At 42.4% G+C, this 20,342-nt stretch overlaps 1 protein-coding gene and 1 long non-coding RNA gene across 2 annotated transcripts in view; one reads left to right on the top strand and one right to left on the bottom strand.

The window, feature by feature from the left end:
• Positions 1 to 1,250: 1,250 nt before the first annotated feature.
• Positions 1,251 to 20,342, bottom strand: part of LOC105699912 — a gene marked incomplete at its 3' end in the record, with an annotated part of 145,509 nt that continues 126,417 nt past the window's right edge. The window contains 6 exon segments of the mRNA XM_012425335.2: positions 1,251 to 1,561; positions 2,837 to 3,126; positions 14,598 to 14,867; positions 15,632 to 16,761; positions 16,856 to 17,771; positions 18,150 to 18,288. Coding sequence (XP_012280758.2) covers positions 1,251 to 1,561; positions 2,837 to 3,126; positions 14,598 to 14,867; positions 15,632 to 16,761; positions 16,856 to 17,771; positions 18,150 to 18,288 — 3,056 coding nt within the window.
• Positions 3,012 to 5,866, top strand: LOC111673910. Its single transcript, XR_002762152.1, has 2 exons — positions 3,012 to 3,101; positions 5,649 to 5,866. It is a non-coding gene; the product is annotated as an uncharacterized LOC111673910 (long non-coding RNA).

Genomic DNA, 20,342 nt, shown 5'->3' with positions numbered 1-20,342 from the left:
TTACAAGAAATGGAAATAGAAATGCATAGGCATCAAAATTCTCACATTTATTTACCGATCGAAGCACATTTATCGAGCTATTTGAAACAGAAGTACATACTTTATCAGGCTCTTCGCACATGAATATTTGCTGGTAAATATATGTGCAGATAATATCATCAAAGCCAAGTGCGAATGTATTTTGTCTCTTTGGCATTTCTCAGTACCTATCATGATCGGACCATTTCTCAGGCTCAACTAGCAATATAGGAGTAATACGTTTCGTGTCATACTAACTCAGGGTAATTGTTTAGCGCTTGAAATTAACATGTAGTTCATGGCTGGAACCAGATAGTGCGATATTAGCTTCTTTTCCATAAGTAGGATATTTCTTTGATCTACATCACGAACCGTAATGATGTCTTTATCCCTTACAACATTTACACTTTTTGAACTATACAAAATAGTGGACATTACTTCCAACGGGCAAAGAAATTCATGATAATGTAAATCATGAAAATATAATTATATGAAAAACAAAAGGTTTTATAGAAGTGGGTGGCTTCTTCGTGTTAACAAGTAAGACCGAATGTTGATTACGTTCTAATATGATTTTAATATTTGTTATCTAAAACTTTCATACCGTGTTTACTTATCATAACAGAATTCATTTGTTCCATTTAATTTAACCACACACCTTCTGTCATGAGGTTATACTTCATTTTAAGTACAAAGACTCGTTTCGTACTTACGTTCTCCTATCAATTTTTGTTAACGTTGGTATATTAGACCTCGTTCCTATGGATTACGAGTAATTAAAATGATAATTACGCTTACACTTTCTGATATAATTGGAAAAAAAAAAATTGAAGGAATACATGTTTCATTTCACAAAGTAGACAAAGTGTCAGCGACGAAGAGCAAACTAAAATTACACGAGGAGGTTCCAGTGCACGAGCTGCATGTCAATTTCACGAGTTGAACAATTACGCTAAGTGGGTGCGACGTGTGCACGGTAATGGGGTTGTCCCTCGTTACTTCAATTTACAGGGAAAATTTGCAGCCTTTTGCACTTTCCAGGTCTCGTCCATTAATGCGATGCTAACGACTAGTTCACCATTTGAAGAATGCAAAGTGACAACCTCGAAACACAGACTTCAAGTTCCAGCGGTGCTTCCGTTCCGGGGTAGTCGCCGAGTCATCGGATTTTCGAGTCTCGACGGAGTCTCGGTTTAGCGTGGGGTTGGAATAGCGCAAATCCCGGCGCTTACCTTTCTTGATGAGCAAGCTAGTGACCCTCCGTAGCGCCTCGCGAGTGCTGGAGGAGGAGCTGTGCTTACTTTGGCCGAAGTATTTGTTGGGCGTGATGTTCGTGGGAAGAGTCAGAGGTTTCCTCTGGTCCCCGGAGCAGGGCAGTCTGGCGTCGTAAGCATTATTGAGACGCTCCAGATGCTCGATCGAGGCCGGTCTTGGCTGATTTGCTTTTCTTGTGGGATACCATCCCCTGTTGGGACCACCTGCCAGTCGCAGGAGCTCCGTGCCGATTATAGCTTGCTCTAGGCCTGGATTGTTTCGACGGTACCTTGCAAACAGAGGAAGCCAATTTACAATCGAGGATCCGGCGACCTTTAGAGAAAGGATGGAAACGATCTGACATGGGTATTCCCAAAGCGAGGTATAACGTGTACCAGGCTCATTCGAGTTGACCTTGTGATAGTATGCGAATGTTACCCAATGAACAATTGATAAGAATAAATGCATTTTTATTTACAAAAGAAAAATTTACACGAGGAAATGGCTTGATATTGTAAAACCTCGCAACCGATAATGCAATTTTATAGAATATGCTTAAGGTTAAATGAAACCCCCCTCAAATCAGTCGATTTGAATGCTTTCGAATGCACCTTTCTTTTTTTTTCAAAGGTATTGGATAGAACCGTCTGATACTTTGTCGCTTTCAAAATTTGGGTTCTTTGAAAAGATTCTTTAACTTAGCCCAGACCAGAATCAAAATCGAGCTTTCATATTTCGATCAATATCCAATTATTGAAGGCTCTAATATGAGAAATGAAAGTGTCAGGACAATAGTACGACAATTTAGAACAGTCTAGTAATCGAGAAACTCGCATTTGAACGGGATAAAGGCAAAAAAAGTATCTTATGCGCTTCTATGCTAAAACGATGGCAATACGAGGTCTCGGAGCAAAAATTTAATTGACACGAAAATCACAGATGGCGCAGGGGGTCCTTCTGCAGTCAATTACGGCCTTAGAAACCATGAATCCAGGGGATATCTGGAGTTTTACTTCGATTTCTTTATAATTATTGTACGAAAACGACAGATCGAAATATGTGACCCCGACGCCATTTTTGTTCTTACCTGGGCTAAGTTAACAAATTTTTTTTTAAATCCAAATTTACAAAGTGTCGGGATAATTCCTAGGTACTCAAGAGTCATGTGTCAACGTTTCAGACAGTTCTATCCAATATCCTTAAAAAAACTGTCTTATTCAAATCGATTGATTTGAGAGGGGTTTCGTTTCATCTTAATAGTGCATCTTCCTAGGTGTATCGAAGTCACGTATTACATTAATCGTACTTATGATGATTCACTTGCCGTATTTTAGCTCTTGTCTCGCGGCACATTTTGACTCGGTACGTGTATGTTTTAGCTTCGAATATATGTATTAAAGCCTATGTTCGCAAAGTAAAGATGAATATTTTTCTATAAAAATAACCGACGTCGCTGTTTAATCGGAAACACTTTTCCAGGTGGGCGACCAGCGGTTCCTCTTCAGGATGTCCTACCATGAGAATACCAATTCCAGACGATTCAGCAGACCTGAAATACTCTTACCCAGTGGTAACTGTAGTGGGAGCGTACCATCCAGGCTGTCGTCGAGTCTGCGTAGGATTTCCGGCGTGTTGAGGCGTTCGGGGTATGTCGCTGCCTCGAGCAAAGACCGGCGTTTCCGGAAGTGAACAAGACGTTTGCATCCCGGAGCTCGCTGCAACACTACCGATGACGCCGCCGCCACTTCCGCCCGAGGAGCATGCTTCCGCAGAAGGAGAGTGTCTTTTTGAGAATGGCCGTCGTCTCGATGGTCCTGGCAAGTCTGTTGGTAATGTCCTTCTCTCCACGGGTACCTGTAAAGATTAAGAATAATGTCACATCGGACGTGGTACCATTTTCTTAGAGCCATAATATTATACTAGAGGGTCGGCGCGGTCACTGACCGCCATCTTGGACTCGTTATTCGCCTCCTGATCATTTTAATCACCGATCCCCGAAACTCGATCATGCGATCGCAATTTTTTTCATCTTAGAGTTTTTATGTGATCCTCGGAGTCGATTTATGGGGGGACATGTTTCAGGGATTTTCGATTTAGGGGCCGAAAGCCGTCGAAATCGCGTCAGGTTGGTTTCGGGACGTACATACATTCAGATGAGAACAGCGCTTTAGTAATAAGTGAAAGTAGAAGAATTTTCTTACTTCAAATAAATTAGCCATCAAAATAGAAAACAGAATCGATTATTACTGCTAAGTATACGTGATTTAGATTAAAGGAAGTTTCTTTGGTCTTAATAAATTCTATTTAGATGCGACAGATGACAATATTAGCTTTCTTTAAGAAGATTGACCGATTCCTTAAGGTGATTCTTATTTTTTGTTCGCATATTAGTCGATTTATCGAAAAACCTCGCTGGAAGACCGGACTGCGAAAAACGCTTGCCACTTTCAAGCGTTTAGAATTTATTTGAATTAAAATATGACTCTTTTTGATCGCGTGCCAAAAGGCCCTAACGTTGAAGGAAAAGGGATATCCTTTATCTCGATCTAGGGATTACGAGAGGATTTTCAGTGAAATTACCCTATTTTAAAAGTAAAACTGATTAATTTCTATACTTCTGTGAAAATAACATGTTTCTGAGTGATGCAAAATATCTGCATTTATCTCATTGAAAAATTTCTTTAGCGTTTATGTGAATTTTGCTATTACTTTGTTGAAATGAGATTCTTGTTTACGTTATGGTACAATTTTTAGATGCATGACTTTTAAAAATATTTCATTTTAAGTGAAATTCGGCAAGAAATAAAATTTCAAAGGAAAGTTGCTGAATTACCGAAGTAGTTTGACCTAAAACTTCCGAAGCCAATAAGCCCCAAGTTTCTTTAATAAAACGATCGGGACTAGAATTGCCTCCGAGGAGAACGATATCTCAAGATATTAAATAGCAATATGGCGAGGACGGTTTTATGCACACACGAGCAACATACGAGGGCTGTAAATCAAGAACAATGCCCCATGAGTACCATTGCTCTCGATATCCTCTCCCGATGCGCTTTCAACGAAATTGCACGAAGCTCTGTTACAAAGGGGGACCAATGCAAATAAAAAGGGAAACCCCAGGGTATACCCACGGACCTCTGGATGGATAATTATTGCCTCATAAATCATTATTATCACAGCGGACCTGGCTCATGTTCGCGCAGGGTGAATCCCCGAGGAAAGTTTTCCACTTTATCTTGGGCCAACTTTTATTGGTCTCACTGTCGCAAAACGTCTTAAGTAATGTCCGTAATAACAATTAAAAGTGAAAAGCGTTATGGAGACCATCGGCGTTACGCCAACGTAGTCACCTAGAGGGTCCGATTCTTCATTTTGAGTTTCAACAAAAAGTACCATCACTACGACTATATCAGCGCTTTCTCGTTTACTTTAAGTAATTCTGTGCTTTGCAGAGGATTAAACAAGAGGGAGTTGGAGAAGAGGAAATACTGAAAATTCCAGAAAAAAAATCTTATTCGTTGTAGGCGAGTTTAGTGCTTGCTGTGTGTACTTTTGCTTGGATAATGAACAGGATCAAAGAATAATCCTCAGTGAAGAACGAGAAACTTAATAACTGCAAATAAAGGAAAGGGAGAGATACTGGAGGAATTTTTAACTGATATTTTAAAGGACTAGAAAACAAGAAAAAAAACAGTCTTTGCGCTTTCAAGAACTAGAAATAAACAGTGAAGGATTATGATGTGTTGATATTCAATGCGGTAACAATTCAAAGTACAACGCGTTATCGATCGAATCCAACGTACCATTATAGATTTACTTGATAACACATCCATATCGCATGTATAGAATAACTTAGTATGCCTCGTTGCGGCTTCGCTTGCGATATGTCCAGGCATTTGTACGTGTACTTTTTAAAGGTAAAAACCAAATCGATGTCTCAGCGGGCTTGAGAGATATTAAGAAATTTATAAAAACACATTTTACCCGTTTTTACCTCTTAGGGGTTGAGACATCCCTTCGTAGTGAGCATCTATATTACAAAAAGAGCATACCCCCCAAATTTCACGTTTCTATGCCGGGTGGTTTGGGTTGGACGATAATGGGTTAATCAGTGAATGAGGGGTATTTTGACCTTCATTTTTATAATATAGATTTGCTTGGGCGGTCCATTTAGGCGGCCATCACCAAATTTATATTCGCGATGACCAAAAGAGATCCGAAGAATGATGAAAAATCACGAGGCGGGGTTGACCTGTGAATCACTCATAGGTTGACCAGGGTAGAAAAATCATTAACGTCCGCGTTGGTGGGATGGTCATTTATCTAATGCACGGTATTAACATCTCATCACCATAATTTCACTTTTCCATTTGCAGATTCGTCAACATCGAGCCACGCCTTAATCGATTCGTTCAAATAACAGTCTACAGAGAAGCAAAGGTGAAATGGCAACGAGGCTCCTTTGAAACGCGTTGATCTCTTAATCCACGATTGGCCAGAGAAGGATACCGAGTGTATGTTGTATCCTTCCACAAAGGTGTGAACGGTAAATCGGCGCTCCTTCTTTGCGTACGTCGCGGGAAGCAATTATTCATGTATGTACGCGCATCAGCATAAAAGGTACGGCGATACGAGAGCATATATCATAGAGAGTAGGTAGACGGGTAGGTAGGTATCTACATAGTGGCGGAGTCAGCTCTTGCGAATTTTCCACGCCCCTTTAGAGATCCTTCTAGGGAATTCGTTGGCGGCGTAATCCCTCTTGGAGGGGAGCACCGAGACGCATAAGGATGCTTTGTTTATTTGGAATTGCCAGGGTGGGATCGTTTTGCATCGAAAGTAACGGCTTCGAGGCGGCGTTAGTTAGCGGACAGAGATGGTTCCTCGGGCAACCCCCTTGAATTTCAATGCCATCCTTTCGGGAACTTCCATTGTTAAGGAGCCATTTTCAGATGGGCCCAGTATAGAATGTCTGTGTGAGTAGATACGGATTGAATTGGTGAACTGTGTAGGATCGTGTGGGGAAAATCGCATTAACGACAAGATTAAGGCCTAGTTCGGACAGGCTCGCTGTTAGCAGCGATAGATAGCAGTAGACAGTACTCAAGAATCGATCGATACGAAAAAGAAGGTAATTCGGCCGTATTTCTCATCGCAATGGTGCACAACCGCAATTGACTTGTTTCAACGCGGCTCGATTGGGTATCGTTTTGGTGCCAGAACCCGGAGAATTCAGCCGATGTGATTCTTTTTTTAATCCGGCGATGGCTATGGCGAAGGATTATCGAGTCGGAAGAACGGCGCGCGATAGCGAAAACCTTATTGAAATCCGAAACGCGTCCATTTAGAGGCCCACTTCGTAGAGATCTGTTGGTTCTACCCAACCCGCTTCGAAATCCTGGAAGAATCGACAACCCCTTCTCAGGGGAGTGAAATTAAACGGGAATTTGTTCGGGCGCTTGTAATTATTCCTTTTGAACTGGGCAACCCGGGAAAAGGTTATGAATAAATTTGTACAACGGACCCGGACCTGCATTTTGCCTTTGCCGCTCGAAGCACAAACGCCTTTTGCCCCTTTGCTTTCGTTTCGAGACGCCTTTCCCTTCCAAGTGCATAGGTACACACTAGGTGAGAGGAACCAGGCGAAGGGGGCGAGGTGCAGTTTTTTGTCCAACTCAGTATTATCAAGCGAAACTTTATTCACCCCCGCAATTAAGTAATTGGCCAATTCATTTGTTCTACCATATGGATTTGCGTGGAAACATCGACGAGGGGTTCGAATCCGGGCATAGAGAGAATCATTAAACAGCATTTTACATCCCATATAGACTACTGTCGATTAAAAATGGTCCTCCGCAAGTTTAACCAACCTCGAAAAAGAAGGAGGTTCTCAACTTAAGCCGTATATTTTTTTGTTGATTTGTTAATGTATGTTCACGCATTAATCTTCCCCAGGTTAACCGATTTTGTTAATGTAATTTTTATTTCCTGAAAACAGAAAGCCTACTAGGTACAAATGAATTTCATCTATATAACGTCTGATTTCTTGTCTAGATCCCAGCATTGCGAATTGGCAATAGAATGTTTTAGTTAAATAGACCGATAAATAATTGTGTTAATGCAAAATATGACATTTCTCCGGAAATATCAGATCAATTAAATATATAATAAATTCATCTTAATGTTGGTACAAACCAAATAACGTTTGTAGGTCCAATTGTTGCGGTATTATGTATTTTTGATACCCGACGATTATATTACTTTTATTTAATTGTATTTGAACACTTAAGGTGATATGAAAAAGGCAGCCTACATATATCTGAGTGGTGAAATCGTTGGCGAAAGTATTGTTCGAATTGGGTGTACCGATTCGTTTCAAATTTTACCACGCGAACATTGAGGCCTTAAAGTAGGTCCTAAAATTCATGAAATTTCATTTTTCATATGACATTGATTTATTTGCTATGGACTAAAATTAACATGGCGTGGTTCGTACATGTTTTCGATGTTTTACGCTCTTTGGAGGCTTAGAATAGAAAATGAAGAGTTTTACGACCAAGCTCGAACAATTTGGAATACCGTAGAAATGGAATTTTGCGGAATCAGATGGGAAAATGTGGAGAATACTTTCACCAACGATTGCAAGACAATGGCTGGCTTGTCTCGGGGCTAACACGTGTTTTTTTTAGGAAAAATTTAGTTGCAGCTAAACGTCACAGATGGCGACGTTGGTCCTAAACAGTCGTTAGAATAATGAATTCACGGTATTTCGACAGTTTTACATCGATCTCCTCATCATTGCTTTACTGAAATAACATATGGAACGCTTCGGTGAACATATCGTAACGATGACATATCGAACGCTACTGTTTGTTGACTTTTTAACTTTTAATTTACTGCTTACCGCACTTTGGATAATTGGAATTTCTTTCGATAGGTTTCAAGTTTTGAGGTTTGGGTGTACAGTACGGTTGAGAGGTGGAAAACCGAGGGGAGGAAAATGGTGAACTTACGATTCCTTTATGTAGTTTTGCATTGTCGCGCGAAACTTTATTCATTACCTTGGGGAAGTAATTGGTCAATGGTAATTCGTCCGTGCGCAATCTTACCGGAGGTGAAAAGTTGGAGAAAAAGGGATCGACGGGTCGCCTTTGGCGGCGAGCGTGCTCGTGGGTGTTAAATAATTAGAAACATAAATATGTATTCAGGCGTCTGCCTTGAGCGGGAGAAGATCTCGCATATCCGCGCCGGAAGGAAGAGGAAAGCCCGGAGGACACCACGAGGTTGAGCAAAGATTTCCTTTGACATTCTCTCGCCGTTCCGGGTTCTCCTTTATCCTTTTTTCTCGTGTCTCGGCCTCTTTCCACTCCTTCGTGTACAATAAGATGAACACAATGTGCTCGAAAGGAGCAAAGATGGGCGCTACCAATACGTATGCCCGGCGCCGTCTTCTCATTAATTATCCGTCAGTCTGGGAAAGTTTGTACGGCGCTTGTCCGAGGAAAAGAAGTTTTCTCAAGCGCAGGAAGAAACGCGAACTCGAAGCTCGACGAACTCTTCGATTCCCTTTTCTCGAAGATATCGAAAAATCGATTCTTTTTGTGCGATTTCAACATTGTACTATTCAATGTCAGTACTGTATAATTTTAGACACGAAACTACTAAGTATTACTGGACAAGGATTCGTCAAGATCTATTAGATCCTTGTCGAAATGATCAATCTCGGTTGAACTTCTAAATCATATATACTTTTGGCCTTCTGGTGGGAGCCGTGTATTATGAATTTATTGCCTTATCGACGTTTCGCCTGCGATACAAAGGGTATTATCACCCAGGCACCGCACGAAGTGGAATATTCGTATTTACCCGTATATAAATGTTTATTGAATGTATGTAAGATATATATATATATAAATATATAAATATATAGATATTTATATAAGAAAAAATATATATAAATATATAAATAAAGTTGACCCTGAAATAACCTTGAAAATATTCTTCAAATAAATAATGGGCATTATACTTCCCACTCGAAATGAAGAAGCATTTATTCGACACTTTTTCTCTAAACTGCTTTGTTCGCCAGATATGTCAATGTTTCAATTTAAATGCTCCACCCGGTATACTATGAGCAAGTCCGCGGTGAGTTTTTTTATAGGAATGTGTTTTTATCGTGGATACATTTCACGTAGAGAATTTTTTTTAATAATACGCTACTCGATAAAAAGTTTGAACGATTTTTTTCCGAGTAATTAATGGCGTTCAGTCTATGTACCATGAAAAACTTTTTAGAGGCCGAATAAACGGTTCTACGTTCTCTTTAGCCTGTCAGTCGTGAATCGCGAAAGAAATCGATTCTTCGTTGCATGTTACGATCGACATCTTTCCACCCTCGTGGCTGTTACGGCCATTGGCGATGGGGTAGAGCTACCCTAAGAAACCGCAATCCCAGAGGGGTTCGTGTCACGACGTAGCGTCTAACCATCGATTTCAACTAGCCAGAGTCGATTCCAACCTTTTTCTATATAGTTTCATTTGCTTTTGTTTAACGGTAGAAAGGTGCTGGCCTTTGCACACGTTTAACGCAGTTAAATGTTGTTAGATAATGGACTGTCTATTTGTAAACTTTTTATATCTAGGAACGTGGTAATCTCTGAAATTTCGACCGTTCTTGCAGGCAATCTACTGTTTTGTAAATCCGTTGACTCGAATTAAATAAAAGAGATTTAATTAACGTCATTGTTAATTAGTCGTTAGAATAATGAATTTACGGGATTTCGACAGTTTTATATCGATCTCTTCATTATTACTTTACCGAAATAATGTATGGAACGCTTTAGCTCGTATAATTCTCAACGTGGACTGTAAAAGATTTCAACATAAATATAAATGTCGGTAACGGAACTCCCCAGCTTATGTTACCACTTGAGTATTCAAAATGATGTTACCACCAAAAAGGGTATAGATGAATTTTAATTTATCGACGTGGATTAAATTTCTCAGCGCCTTTCATATCATCTCAATGTCTCTCTTCCCCGAAAGTACCACCTCAAACATAAATAAATATTCGAATAACCAATACCAGAGGTCTAAAACGGTAACTCGTAGACTGGGGGGTGAAGCATCTTCCATGCTCGCTAAAATAGGAACGTCGTTCTGCGAAGGTACGCCTTACTTTCCTCGAGACAACGATCAATTTAGTTTGCAAAGCCACGCATATCGGAGGATCCACTCCCCAGGGTATTTTACAATGTTAGAGGAGCTGTCAACTGCCAATAAAATGTCTATATCCAAGGAGAACGAGGGCCCCTGCACGTGGCACGGGCAACGATTTCCCCGCCGACCGGTTCGCTCGACACTCCCGGTTTCGCCGTAGGCATCCCGAGCGTCCCGAGCTCTCGGTATTCCCGGCTAAAAGGTTAATGGCTCTCTTCCCTTACGGGAACCACCCAGAAAGGGAAGAAAAAACCGGGAAAACGCGCGGCGAGGGGGTCAAAAGGGCGAGTCGTCGTCGTCGTCGTCTGCGTCCTCTAAACTCGGAACGACGGTTCCGCAAAAGCACGGGCCCTTTTTGCAAAGTGCACGCACATGCCCTGGATCGGGATTTAACGCACAACCCACGCGCACCGGCGCACAGAGAGACAGACGGAACCTATTTCACCCCCCGACCCAGCAGACGTATATCGTGCCGTATATCGCGCGTTTACATTATGCACGGGGCGTGTAGACACTCGCCATATTTTATTTATCGGAGCCGCCGGCAGAGGCCAGGAGGACCTCCATTCAGTGACGTCTCTCTGCGAGCCTCGCCCTTGGGAGAGAGTACCGTCCCGGCCAGGGTGCGAGAAACAATGTGCCCCTCGCGACGCGGCGAGCCCGCAAAAATCTCGATATGGATATGTACCCTCTCCGAAATTCTCGTCTAGTCCTTTTGCTCCTTCGGACGGGGAGTTCCTTCGGGAACCCCTTTCGCTCTTGCGATTCCCTCGCCCAGAACTCCGCGCAAAGTGTGGCGGACAGGGCGCGGCGAAAGAGAAAGTTCGCAACCTCGACTTTAACGCCGGTTTTCCCCCGCCAAAGGGGTAGACCGCATTGTGGATGACGTTTAATTTCCGTTAAATTACTGGAGGCACGCCCAGGAGCACGAGGGAAGTCTTTGGAAGTTCGGTGCGCCGCGATTCACTGGGAGTTTCCGGGGGTTGCTACGGGGATGGTCATTTTCTTAACGAGCTTACGTCGGACTTATGTACGGATGTTTGGAGCCGTTTTGGGGCAAGATTGAGTTCATTCGGGATAAACGGGTAATGGGGTAAATATCTAGGAAAGTGTCAGCTTGTGGGAATGTTTGAAGAGAGAACTGGTGAAGGATCTTTAAGGTGATATGAAAGAGTCAAATGGGTGGGGAAAGTATTCCCCGGAACGGGTGTACCGATTCGTTTCAAATTTTACGACGGGAACATGGAGGCCCTAATGTAGGTCCTGCAACTTACGAAATTTCATTTTTCATCAGATATTAATTTATTCATCATGGAGTAGAACTAACGTGGCGACGTCCGTGCACGTTTTCGATGTTTTATGCTTCTTGGAGGTATAGAATCGAAAATGAAAAGTTTCAGGACCTAGCTCGAACAATTTGAAGTACCGTAGAAATGGAATGTTACGGAGTCAGATGGGAAAATATGGAAAATACTTGCACCAATGATTGCAAGAGAATGCTGGCCTGGCTTGTGGCTAACACGTGTTTTTAGAGCAAAAATTTAGTTGCAGCTAAACGTCACAGATGGCGTCGTTAGTCCTAAACAGTCATTAGAATAATGAATTCATGGGATTTCGACAATTTTACATCGATCTCTTCATCATTACGACATAAATGTCGGTTACGTGGCGCGCCAACTTATGTTACTACTTGAGTATTCAAAATGACGTTCACACCAAAGAGGGTATAGATGAATTTTAATTGATCGACGTTGATGAAATTTCTCAGCGCCTTTCATATCATCTTAATTGCAAACAAACGATGGATTAGGTAAAAAATCTGTAGTACGGTAGTCGCCCATTCACGTGCTTATATACATCAATTAGGTATTTGTTTCTGGATTCAGACCCCCATTCGTTTGCGTTGCCGATTGATTTCTAAATTTACTTCATCTGAATAAACTGTCGCGCAGTTTAAATTAACTTTAATTAGTTTAGTTCAATTCCGTTTGTTTATCCAAGTGCTGTTCCTCCCGTTTATATTGAATTTTTGCATTTATTTAAGATTTTATGCCATTGAGTTACAGTTATTGCTTACAATGCCCAAGTTTAAAGTAACATGGCACGAAACTTAATTTATTGTAATTTAATTCATCGTACTCCAATCACAGCAAGGAATTTGCTAAGCATTCTGACGTCTTAACCAATTGGTGACCTCTTAAAGGTATAGGTCCAACCCCTCGGATTTAGCGTTTTTTAGCGTTTTTGACCGAATAGTTAGTAGCCGTTAGATAGTCCACAATTAACTTTCTGTACCAATTCTTGCGACGATTTGTCAGCACTCCGCAAACGTTTATACCACATTCAACGATTAACCTGTGTCGTAATTTGTTATTAATATATACTCTGTTTGATATCCATTAAATTCAGTCTATGATTTATTTCACATCAACCCTAACCAACTGCGCAATATTAATTTGGCGCATAGGGTTGTCCATCGAAGGTGTTCACGACTAGTACCTGTCGGTTGCAAAATCAGGCTTTACAACCCTAGTTGTGCCTCCAATATCCTCGCATTTTACGAGACAACACATTCAACTGATAACGCCGTTAGCTAGTAACATCTTGACGATGTCATTCTCGGCGTGCTTATACTGGCAATGCGGTAGTTATATATTCGCCATTTCAAGAGAATATAAATAGAAGGGTTGGGTTAAAATGAACCCAAACTGTAGCAGGGCGAGTCTTATTTCCCAAGAGCGATGTAAGTCTTCGAAGCCGAGACTCCTCTTCGACAAATGTCGAAATCAAGAGATAAGGAGGAAGAGACGGAACGAGCCGGGATCATCTTGAGGGGACGTATTTACTCTTCTCCTCTTAACTTTTCCCTTTTCCTAGTCCGCAACATCCGGCTTCTTTTTCCTTTGATATCCGGCCTCTTTTGGCTCGGCATATCCCCGTATCCACTTCCGGTTTCGAGGAGCTTCCCCGGTCTCCAGATGGGATTAACGACGTCTCGGTACGATTGCCGGACGATTGATCCTCTCCAATTTCCTTCCGCGCCGGTTTCCCTTTGTCCTAGGCCAATCGCATTTCGCGCAAACAAGTTCAGCTTCGTTCCCGACCTTGGCGGAAGCACTGCTCTCGGATTCTTCGATTTCCCGAAGCCGCCGATCGGGGAGATCTGCGAGCTCTTTTGACGGTATCGTTTGCGACCTCCAGTTTATTTATTAAACCGAATTCGTGCGGAATACTGCCAGCAAATTGACGGCTCGAGTGCGATGTAAAAACGTCTCAATGGTGCTTTGGCGAACCGGGTAAAAGCAAAGTCGCAGCCACGCAGACTCCAGCAGGGCGCAACCCTGGACATAATGGAAAATCTATTGATACCATCCCTCGGTTGCTGCAGGCGAGGCAAATCCTCGGTAGGGTGGGCTTTGATCTCGTTTGTACTTCCCTGGACGCGCCCAGTTATCGCTCAAATTGCTATCTCCCAAGCTCCGCGATTTCCAACCGGTAATTATATTTTTTAGGCTTGTTGATCATTTGGTTTTAACATGAAGTTGATGAAGTTTCGCGGCCGGGGCAACGTGTTTGATCGGGTATCGCCTAACGGCTATAACGGACATTTTTTAAAAGGTTTCTTATTCCGATGTGTACATTGGGTTTCTGAATCTTCAGGGTTTTTATAAAAAAACGTCGAAACGGTAATTATGTTTTCCAGGCTCGTTAATCATTTGGTTTTAACATGAAATTAATTAAGTTTTGCGGCCGGGGCAAGGTGTTTGATCGGGTATCGCCTAATGGCTATGACGGACATTTTTTAAAAGCTTTTCTGGTGTGATGCGTATGTTGAGTTTTTGAATCTTTTGGGTTTTTATAAAACATGTCAAAACGGTTCTTTTATATGTGGCCAAATGATAGTCAAGGAAACATTAGTTTTATTAGTCTTAATAACATTAGTTTTACTAGTCACATATAAGTATGGATTAATAATGTGTATGATGTTGCGTATATAGCACTGAAATTTGTGTTTTTCATGACTGAGGTATCATTTCTGACAGTCCATGTCTCCCGGCGTTGCATTCTTAACGAAATATCTTGATTCCTTAAGAAATGACTCTTACCTCTCGTCTAGAATTCGCAGCAGGTGTACGACGACCTCTGGAGAACCCAGCGTCCATTGATCTTGTGTTAAGTGACACTTGGTGATCCTTGGCGTCCCCAACAGGTCCACGATGAGGTGGTACTCTAGGTCTGTACTCCATTGTTCTGTTAGTATGACTTTTAGTTTTTGTAGATATCACGGCAGTATTTCCCACGTCAGAACTTTCCTCATCAGCTTCTTCCACAGGGGAAGGGGGTAAAGGCGGAAATTCAAGCACATCAACGTTAACCTAGAGACAGTGAAAATCTCTGTTACACTATTTCATAGCAATAACGTCGATTCGTTAGATACTAAAGTAACAATTAAAATAACGAAATGTCAGAGAATCTTTTACGACGGAAATTACATAGGCAGAGGCAACAATCTTTCCTGTTCTGAAGTTTTTATAGTAATTGTTTTGAATATTTTTTATTATTAATTATCGTGATAAATGACAACAGACTTCAATGACCGTTTCACCGATACTATGTGTATTTGTTTAAGAAATATTTTTAATCGAGTTCGCATCTGAGCACGAACGCATCTGAGGCAAGGCAAATATATAGTTGTGGGCGTGCAATCGAAACGCGATAAACTGCCTCGAATTGTCCGGCACACGATTTGTTCGAATGCGATTCGTTGAAATGCTTGTTCATTTTTACAGACATTTTCGTTCGTTGTCGCATTACACATCTAAGTACGAGACAGTCGTTCGCTTCGTCTTGCCTCGTACGCGTACGTGATAAGATGTGTATCCGGCTTAAAGGATGCAAAACAGCAACTCAAAGATGACAAGCGTACTCGGTAATACTTAATAAGGCAAGGTATCACTTGTTACGATTGCGAATATTAAGGTGTAACGGATAATGAAGACGTCCCGAAGCTCCGTTAATTCTATGATTGACTAGTTATTGATATCAGCTTTGTTTTGTATCACTTCGCACTGTTAAGTGCCACACAGAAACTCAATCAGCATTCAATAACAAGTAGAACGTTAGAACGGGAAAATCGCACCTGAAAATCCGGGTTTTTGGAGTCTTCAAGAATGGCGTCGATCACATTCTCGATTTGCTTTTGATCGTTCTTGTGGTTTTCAATCCCGTTTTGCCGAAGCCTCCTTCCCGATGAATAAATCTCGTTACCATTAGGTTTCCGCCTATCAAAATCGGTTTCAGAGCTAGTTTTCGATGTTTCCGAATCGGAACTGTGCTGTTTTTTTGGTCGGTTGTCGAAAGAAGTATCGAGAGTCTTTCTATCGGAATCATTCTCGTAACTATTTCTTTTAGAGCTTGTCTTGACATCGCCGTTTCTCCATCGTTTGCTCTCATAAGACTCGCTATTCTTCACGTTCTCGATCTCCTTAATAGCGTCACTGACCTTCTCCAACTGTCTGCGATTTTCGTTCAATGCCTTTTTAACTATCTGGTCCTCTATCAGAATGTTCACCGGAATTTTGGTATCGAGACGGTGATCGTTCGGTGATTTCTTTGGGCCTTGATCTTCCATTAAGAGGTTCACTGGGATTTTGGCATCCAAGCTTTTGGAGATCGGTATGGAGGTGGACACACCATTACACTCTCTGGTTCTTCTTAGAAAAGAATCCGCTTTATCGTCCAAGATGGGAGAAGGAGGAGTGTCCGGCATCTCCGTGTCTACCCGTTCCTTATCCTTGTCAGACATATCGGACGCTTCCTCCTCCTCAACGGTGATCTCTAGTTGAGCTCTGTTTCCAGCGTCGTTGTTGATGGCCGGGAGCGATACCACGCGTATTAAATCCGGTGGCACCGTGGCGGAGAATTCCTCGGGAGGTTCGTCAAGACCTTCCAACTTACCCTCTTTTAAGAGGCTCTTGATGTTGTCAAACGTACTGGAATACCGCTTACCGTCCGCCGGTTTCTTTTCATCGCAGTTGTCAAACGACAAACTCTTCGTCTTGGTAGGAGTCTTTGGTAGGACTTTGCGTTCCTTCTTGCGTCCACGGCGTATGACATATGTACCGTTCTTGGTGAGATCTTGAGGACGAATCTGGTCCAGATCGTTCGTCGAGGAATCGGAGTACGGCGAGATGATGTCGTCGTCCGTAGTCGAAAGACGCGGATCTGGCCAGTCGTCGAAGTCCCTCAGCTTCGAGGCAGAGCCCACACCTGAAAGCATCAACTCAGTCAGGTACCATCTTAGGAATAAGCGTGTCAACGAGATGCCGGAACGTGATCGAAATTTTAACTAAGGGAGACTCACTGGACATGTCGCTACTCTTTCGTCGTCTCCTCCCCACGACCTTGGTGCTACCAGGTGCATAGAGAGGATCGTCCTCGAGAGACACCTCCCAGGCGATGGAGTGCCTCTTACCGATCGGTGGGAGCAGCTCCTCCAATGAGTCGTCCGAGAAATGCTCCACCTCCTCGGACTGCGTCCTAGAGTCCGTTGAGTTTCTGGTGAACAGGTCCGAGTTGCGGGTGGAGAACATATCCGAATACCGCTCTTCCGAACAGTGGTCGGACGTCCTCGAGGAGAACCTGTCGCTGAAGTCGGCCCGCGGTAGAGAGAAAGAGAAGTCAAGGTTTCGTATGGAAAACGGATCCGACGAGGGGATGGAAACGTGATCGTTGGAGCTGGCGCTGGCTACTGCTATCGAGAAGTCCGAGTGGAATCTCTCATTGGAGGTCGAGTTGGTTCGCGAGAAGTCCGAAGAGTCGCAGTTGGCTCTCATGGAGAATCTTTCGACACTTACTGAACTCGACCTCGGAATGGAGGACCTCTCGGACTCCGAGTTGCGCGAGAATCTGCCCTCACTGGAGTCCGAGTTGTTCCTTCTCCTGGACTCGCGCTCCGTTTGGCTGTTCATTAGCAGTCGGTCTTCCACGCTGCTGGACTTCATGATCTCGTTCTGTCGTTGTTTGCGCAAATTCGAAGCGCGGTCTTTGTCGGGACTTTGGTGTCTTTTGTCGAGTCCTTCTTCGGATGAGCGTCGCCTCACCTCTCGGTGTTTCTCGACGGCACTTGGGTTGGTTCTAGGTGGAATCCAATTGAAGGACACCTTACCGTCATACGGCAGACTCGCGAACTTGCTGGGAGGACTGGGTGGCTCCGCCAGATGGAACGGCTCCACGTTTCCGTTTTCCCAGCCGTAGGGCCTCTGATGTCTGGTCTTGGGCTAACGAAAGGGACAGTTCTCGCATGAGCGCATCGGCAATCGAAGTTGCACGGAGTTTCCCAGACTTGGGGATCGTGTATTCGAAGGTTCTCGCGAAACAGACAGACTGTACTCGTTTGGACAAGTGGCTTTCCCTAAAATCTATCAAGTTTCTACCTTAAAGTTTCTCTCTACGTTCTCATTGATAAGAATCCACCTCGAACCGGCACATATTACACCATTCTAAGCCCAAACTCAGAAAGAACACGTCTTAAACAAGCAGCATGCTTTCGAGAACTTTCATTGGTGGGTATTTTCTTTGAAAAGCAACCTTTCGTCCTCCTTTTTCGACATCACATAATGGCTACATGATTCATAAGCTTACCCGAATATACTTACGAGAGTAGTCTGTGTGGTGGCAGCATGCCCACGACGTATACCCTCCTCCATCGCAACCATCCATTGTTGCCGACCACTATGTTGTTGCCGACGTCCAGAAGGCTGTGCATTCCTCTTTGACGAGTTTCCAGGAGAAACCCTGCAAACATTGAGTTATAGATACATTCCTTTATATATATTAAACCTTTCTATATACCACGTACAGAGATCGCTCGTTTGTGTTTTGTTACTCCATTTAAATTATTGGGATCTTTTTCGGCCATCCATAGCGACAGCCATAGATAGGTCCTCTTTTCTCGGATTTACTGGCAATCACGGTATTAAAGTCGGCTGCTCGTGGAAATTAATATCTATTTAACGGGACTATAGTTAGGATGACAAAGGAGACGCCAACAGTATCCGATGAAAGGAGTCCTCAGCCTTCCAGAGAGGCGCCGTAATACGGCCAGTCAACGGCGGCAAAATGGCAAGGGAACGTTCGACAACGATTGTGCCTTTCTCGATAGGGACCAGACAGGAGCTCCTTTCTTCCTAGATACCAATTGTAAAACGGATCAAAGCCTCGAATAAGATGACGCTAAAGTGACAAAAAGGATGCAGCGAGCGTAGGATCGAGAGGCTTCATCGATTTCAACGGATAGTCTCGAACACAAGGAGGATGAAAGTTTTGCGACGGTTGCGAAAGTCCGGTTATAGATCCGTATATATTTCTAATTCATGTTATCTTTGTAACACTTTACAAGATTGTTTTCCGAGTGTTTGCACCAAGATAATATATTTCAAATCAAAGCTATTATCCTTCTCAACAAAACGGTTTATATCTCGCCTATGAAATTGGATTTGCTTCCATGAGATCATGAAGTTTAATTATAAGAGGTGCTGGATTTTCTATGAATTGCTTCATTTCTCGATAGAAATTACAGAGAAACATTTTTATTGGTCAAGCAATAATGAAATTAGTTAGGACCTTGAATATGTTAAATACAATGAATGGATAGCTTTGCAACCTTAAGGTGAAGTGAAACCCCCCTCAAATCAGTCGATCCGAATAAGACACTTTTTCTTTTAAGGGTATTGAACCGTCTGAAACTTTGACACGTCACTCGTGAGCACCTAGGGATTATCCTGATACTTTCAACATTTGGATTTAAAAAAAAATTTTTTTTTAACTTACCCCAGATTAGGACCAAAATGGCGTCGAGTTCTTATATTTCGATCGATATACAATTATTGAAGGCTCTGATATGAGAAACGGAGAAGGGTCAGGACAATTGTACGACAATTTAGAACACTCTGGTAATCGAGGAACTCGCATTTGAACGGCATAAACGCAAAAAAAGTGTCTTATGCGCTTCTATGCCAAAATGATGGCAATACGAGGTTTCGGAGTAAAAATTTAGTTGACACGAAAATTACAGGTGGCGCAGGGGTCCCACTGCAGTCAATTAGGACCTTAGAAACCATGAATCCAGGGGATTTCTGGAGTTCTACTTTGATTTCATTGTAATCAATGTACGGAAACGACAGATAGAGTATGCCATTAAGTACAATACCCAATATAATTCGACACAGCTGTCAATATAAAAACGAACATCGGCAACGTAGGTATTTAGAAAAATCTTCTTTACGGACGTGGATCAAGTTCCTCGTCGTGTTTTACTTCACCTTAAGGGATACGATACTTGAGGATTAATAACTTGAAAGCGATTTTACTTTCTTATAATTCAGAAAGTATGAACCAGTAAACTGAAACAATCACGTACGAATAAAGCCGGTGTCTGTGTCGTTACACAGCAAGAATCCCACAACGAATCGTTCACGAAGAAGAGGAGACATTCTCCATCTTTCAATTCAATAGGAGATTGATGCGTGAAAAGACGAAGAGATTTGCTTTCCTTTGAAGCGCTTTTTTACCCTTTAAAATGGCTTTTCTGTCAATAACGAAATGATCTCATTTCGTTTATCGGGCTATTCTACATATCGAGATAATTTCGTCGAGCTTAAAGTACTCCGGGCGAATTTCCTTTACGAGGGGGAAATGAATTTTCGAAGAGGAACGATCCATTAATCCGGAGGGGATATATATTCTTTTCGTCGATTTGGACTTGGATAAATCTGCTAATTTCCGAGACGAATTGGTTCGTAGCTAAGTACGCGCTCGTATAGGCGATTGGATTGAATTCCGGGCAATTA

The sequence above is a fragment of the Orussus abietinus genome, unplaced genomic scaffold (genome assembly GCF_000612105.2).
Source record: "Orussus abietinus isolate OABI.00-Male unplaced genomic scaffold, Oabi_2.0 scaffold71, whole genome shotgun sequence".
Lineage (NCBI taxonomy): Eukaryota > Metazoa > Arthropoda > Insecta > Hymenoptera > Orussidae > Orussus > Orussus abietinus.
Note: the sequence above shows the minus strand (reverse complement) of the source record. Positions and strands in the feature narration are given on the sequence as shown.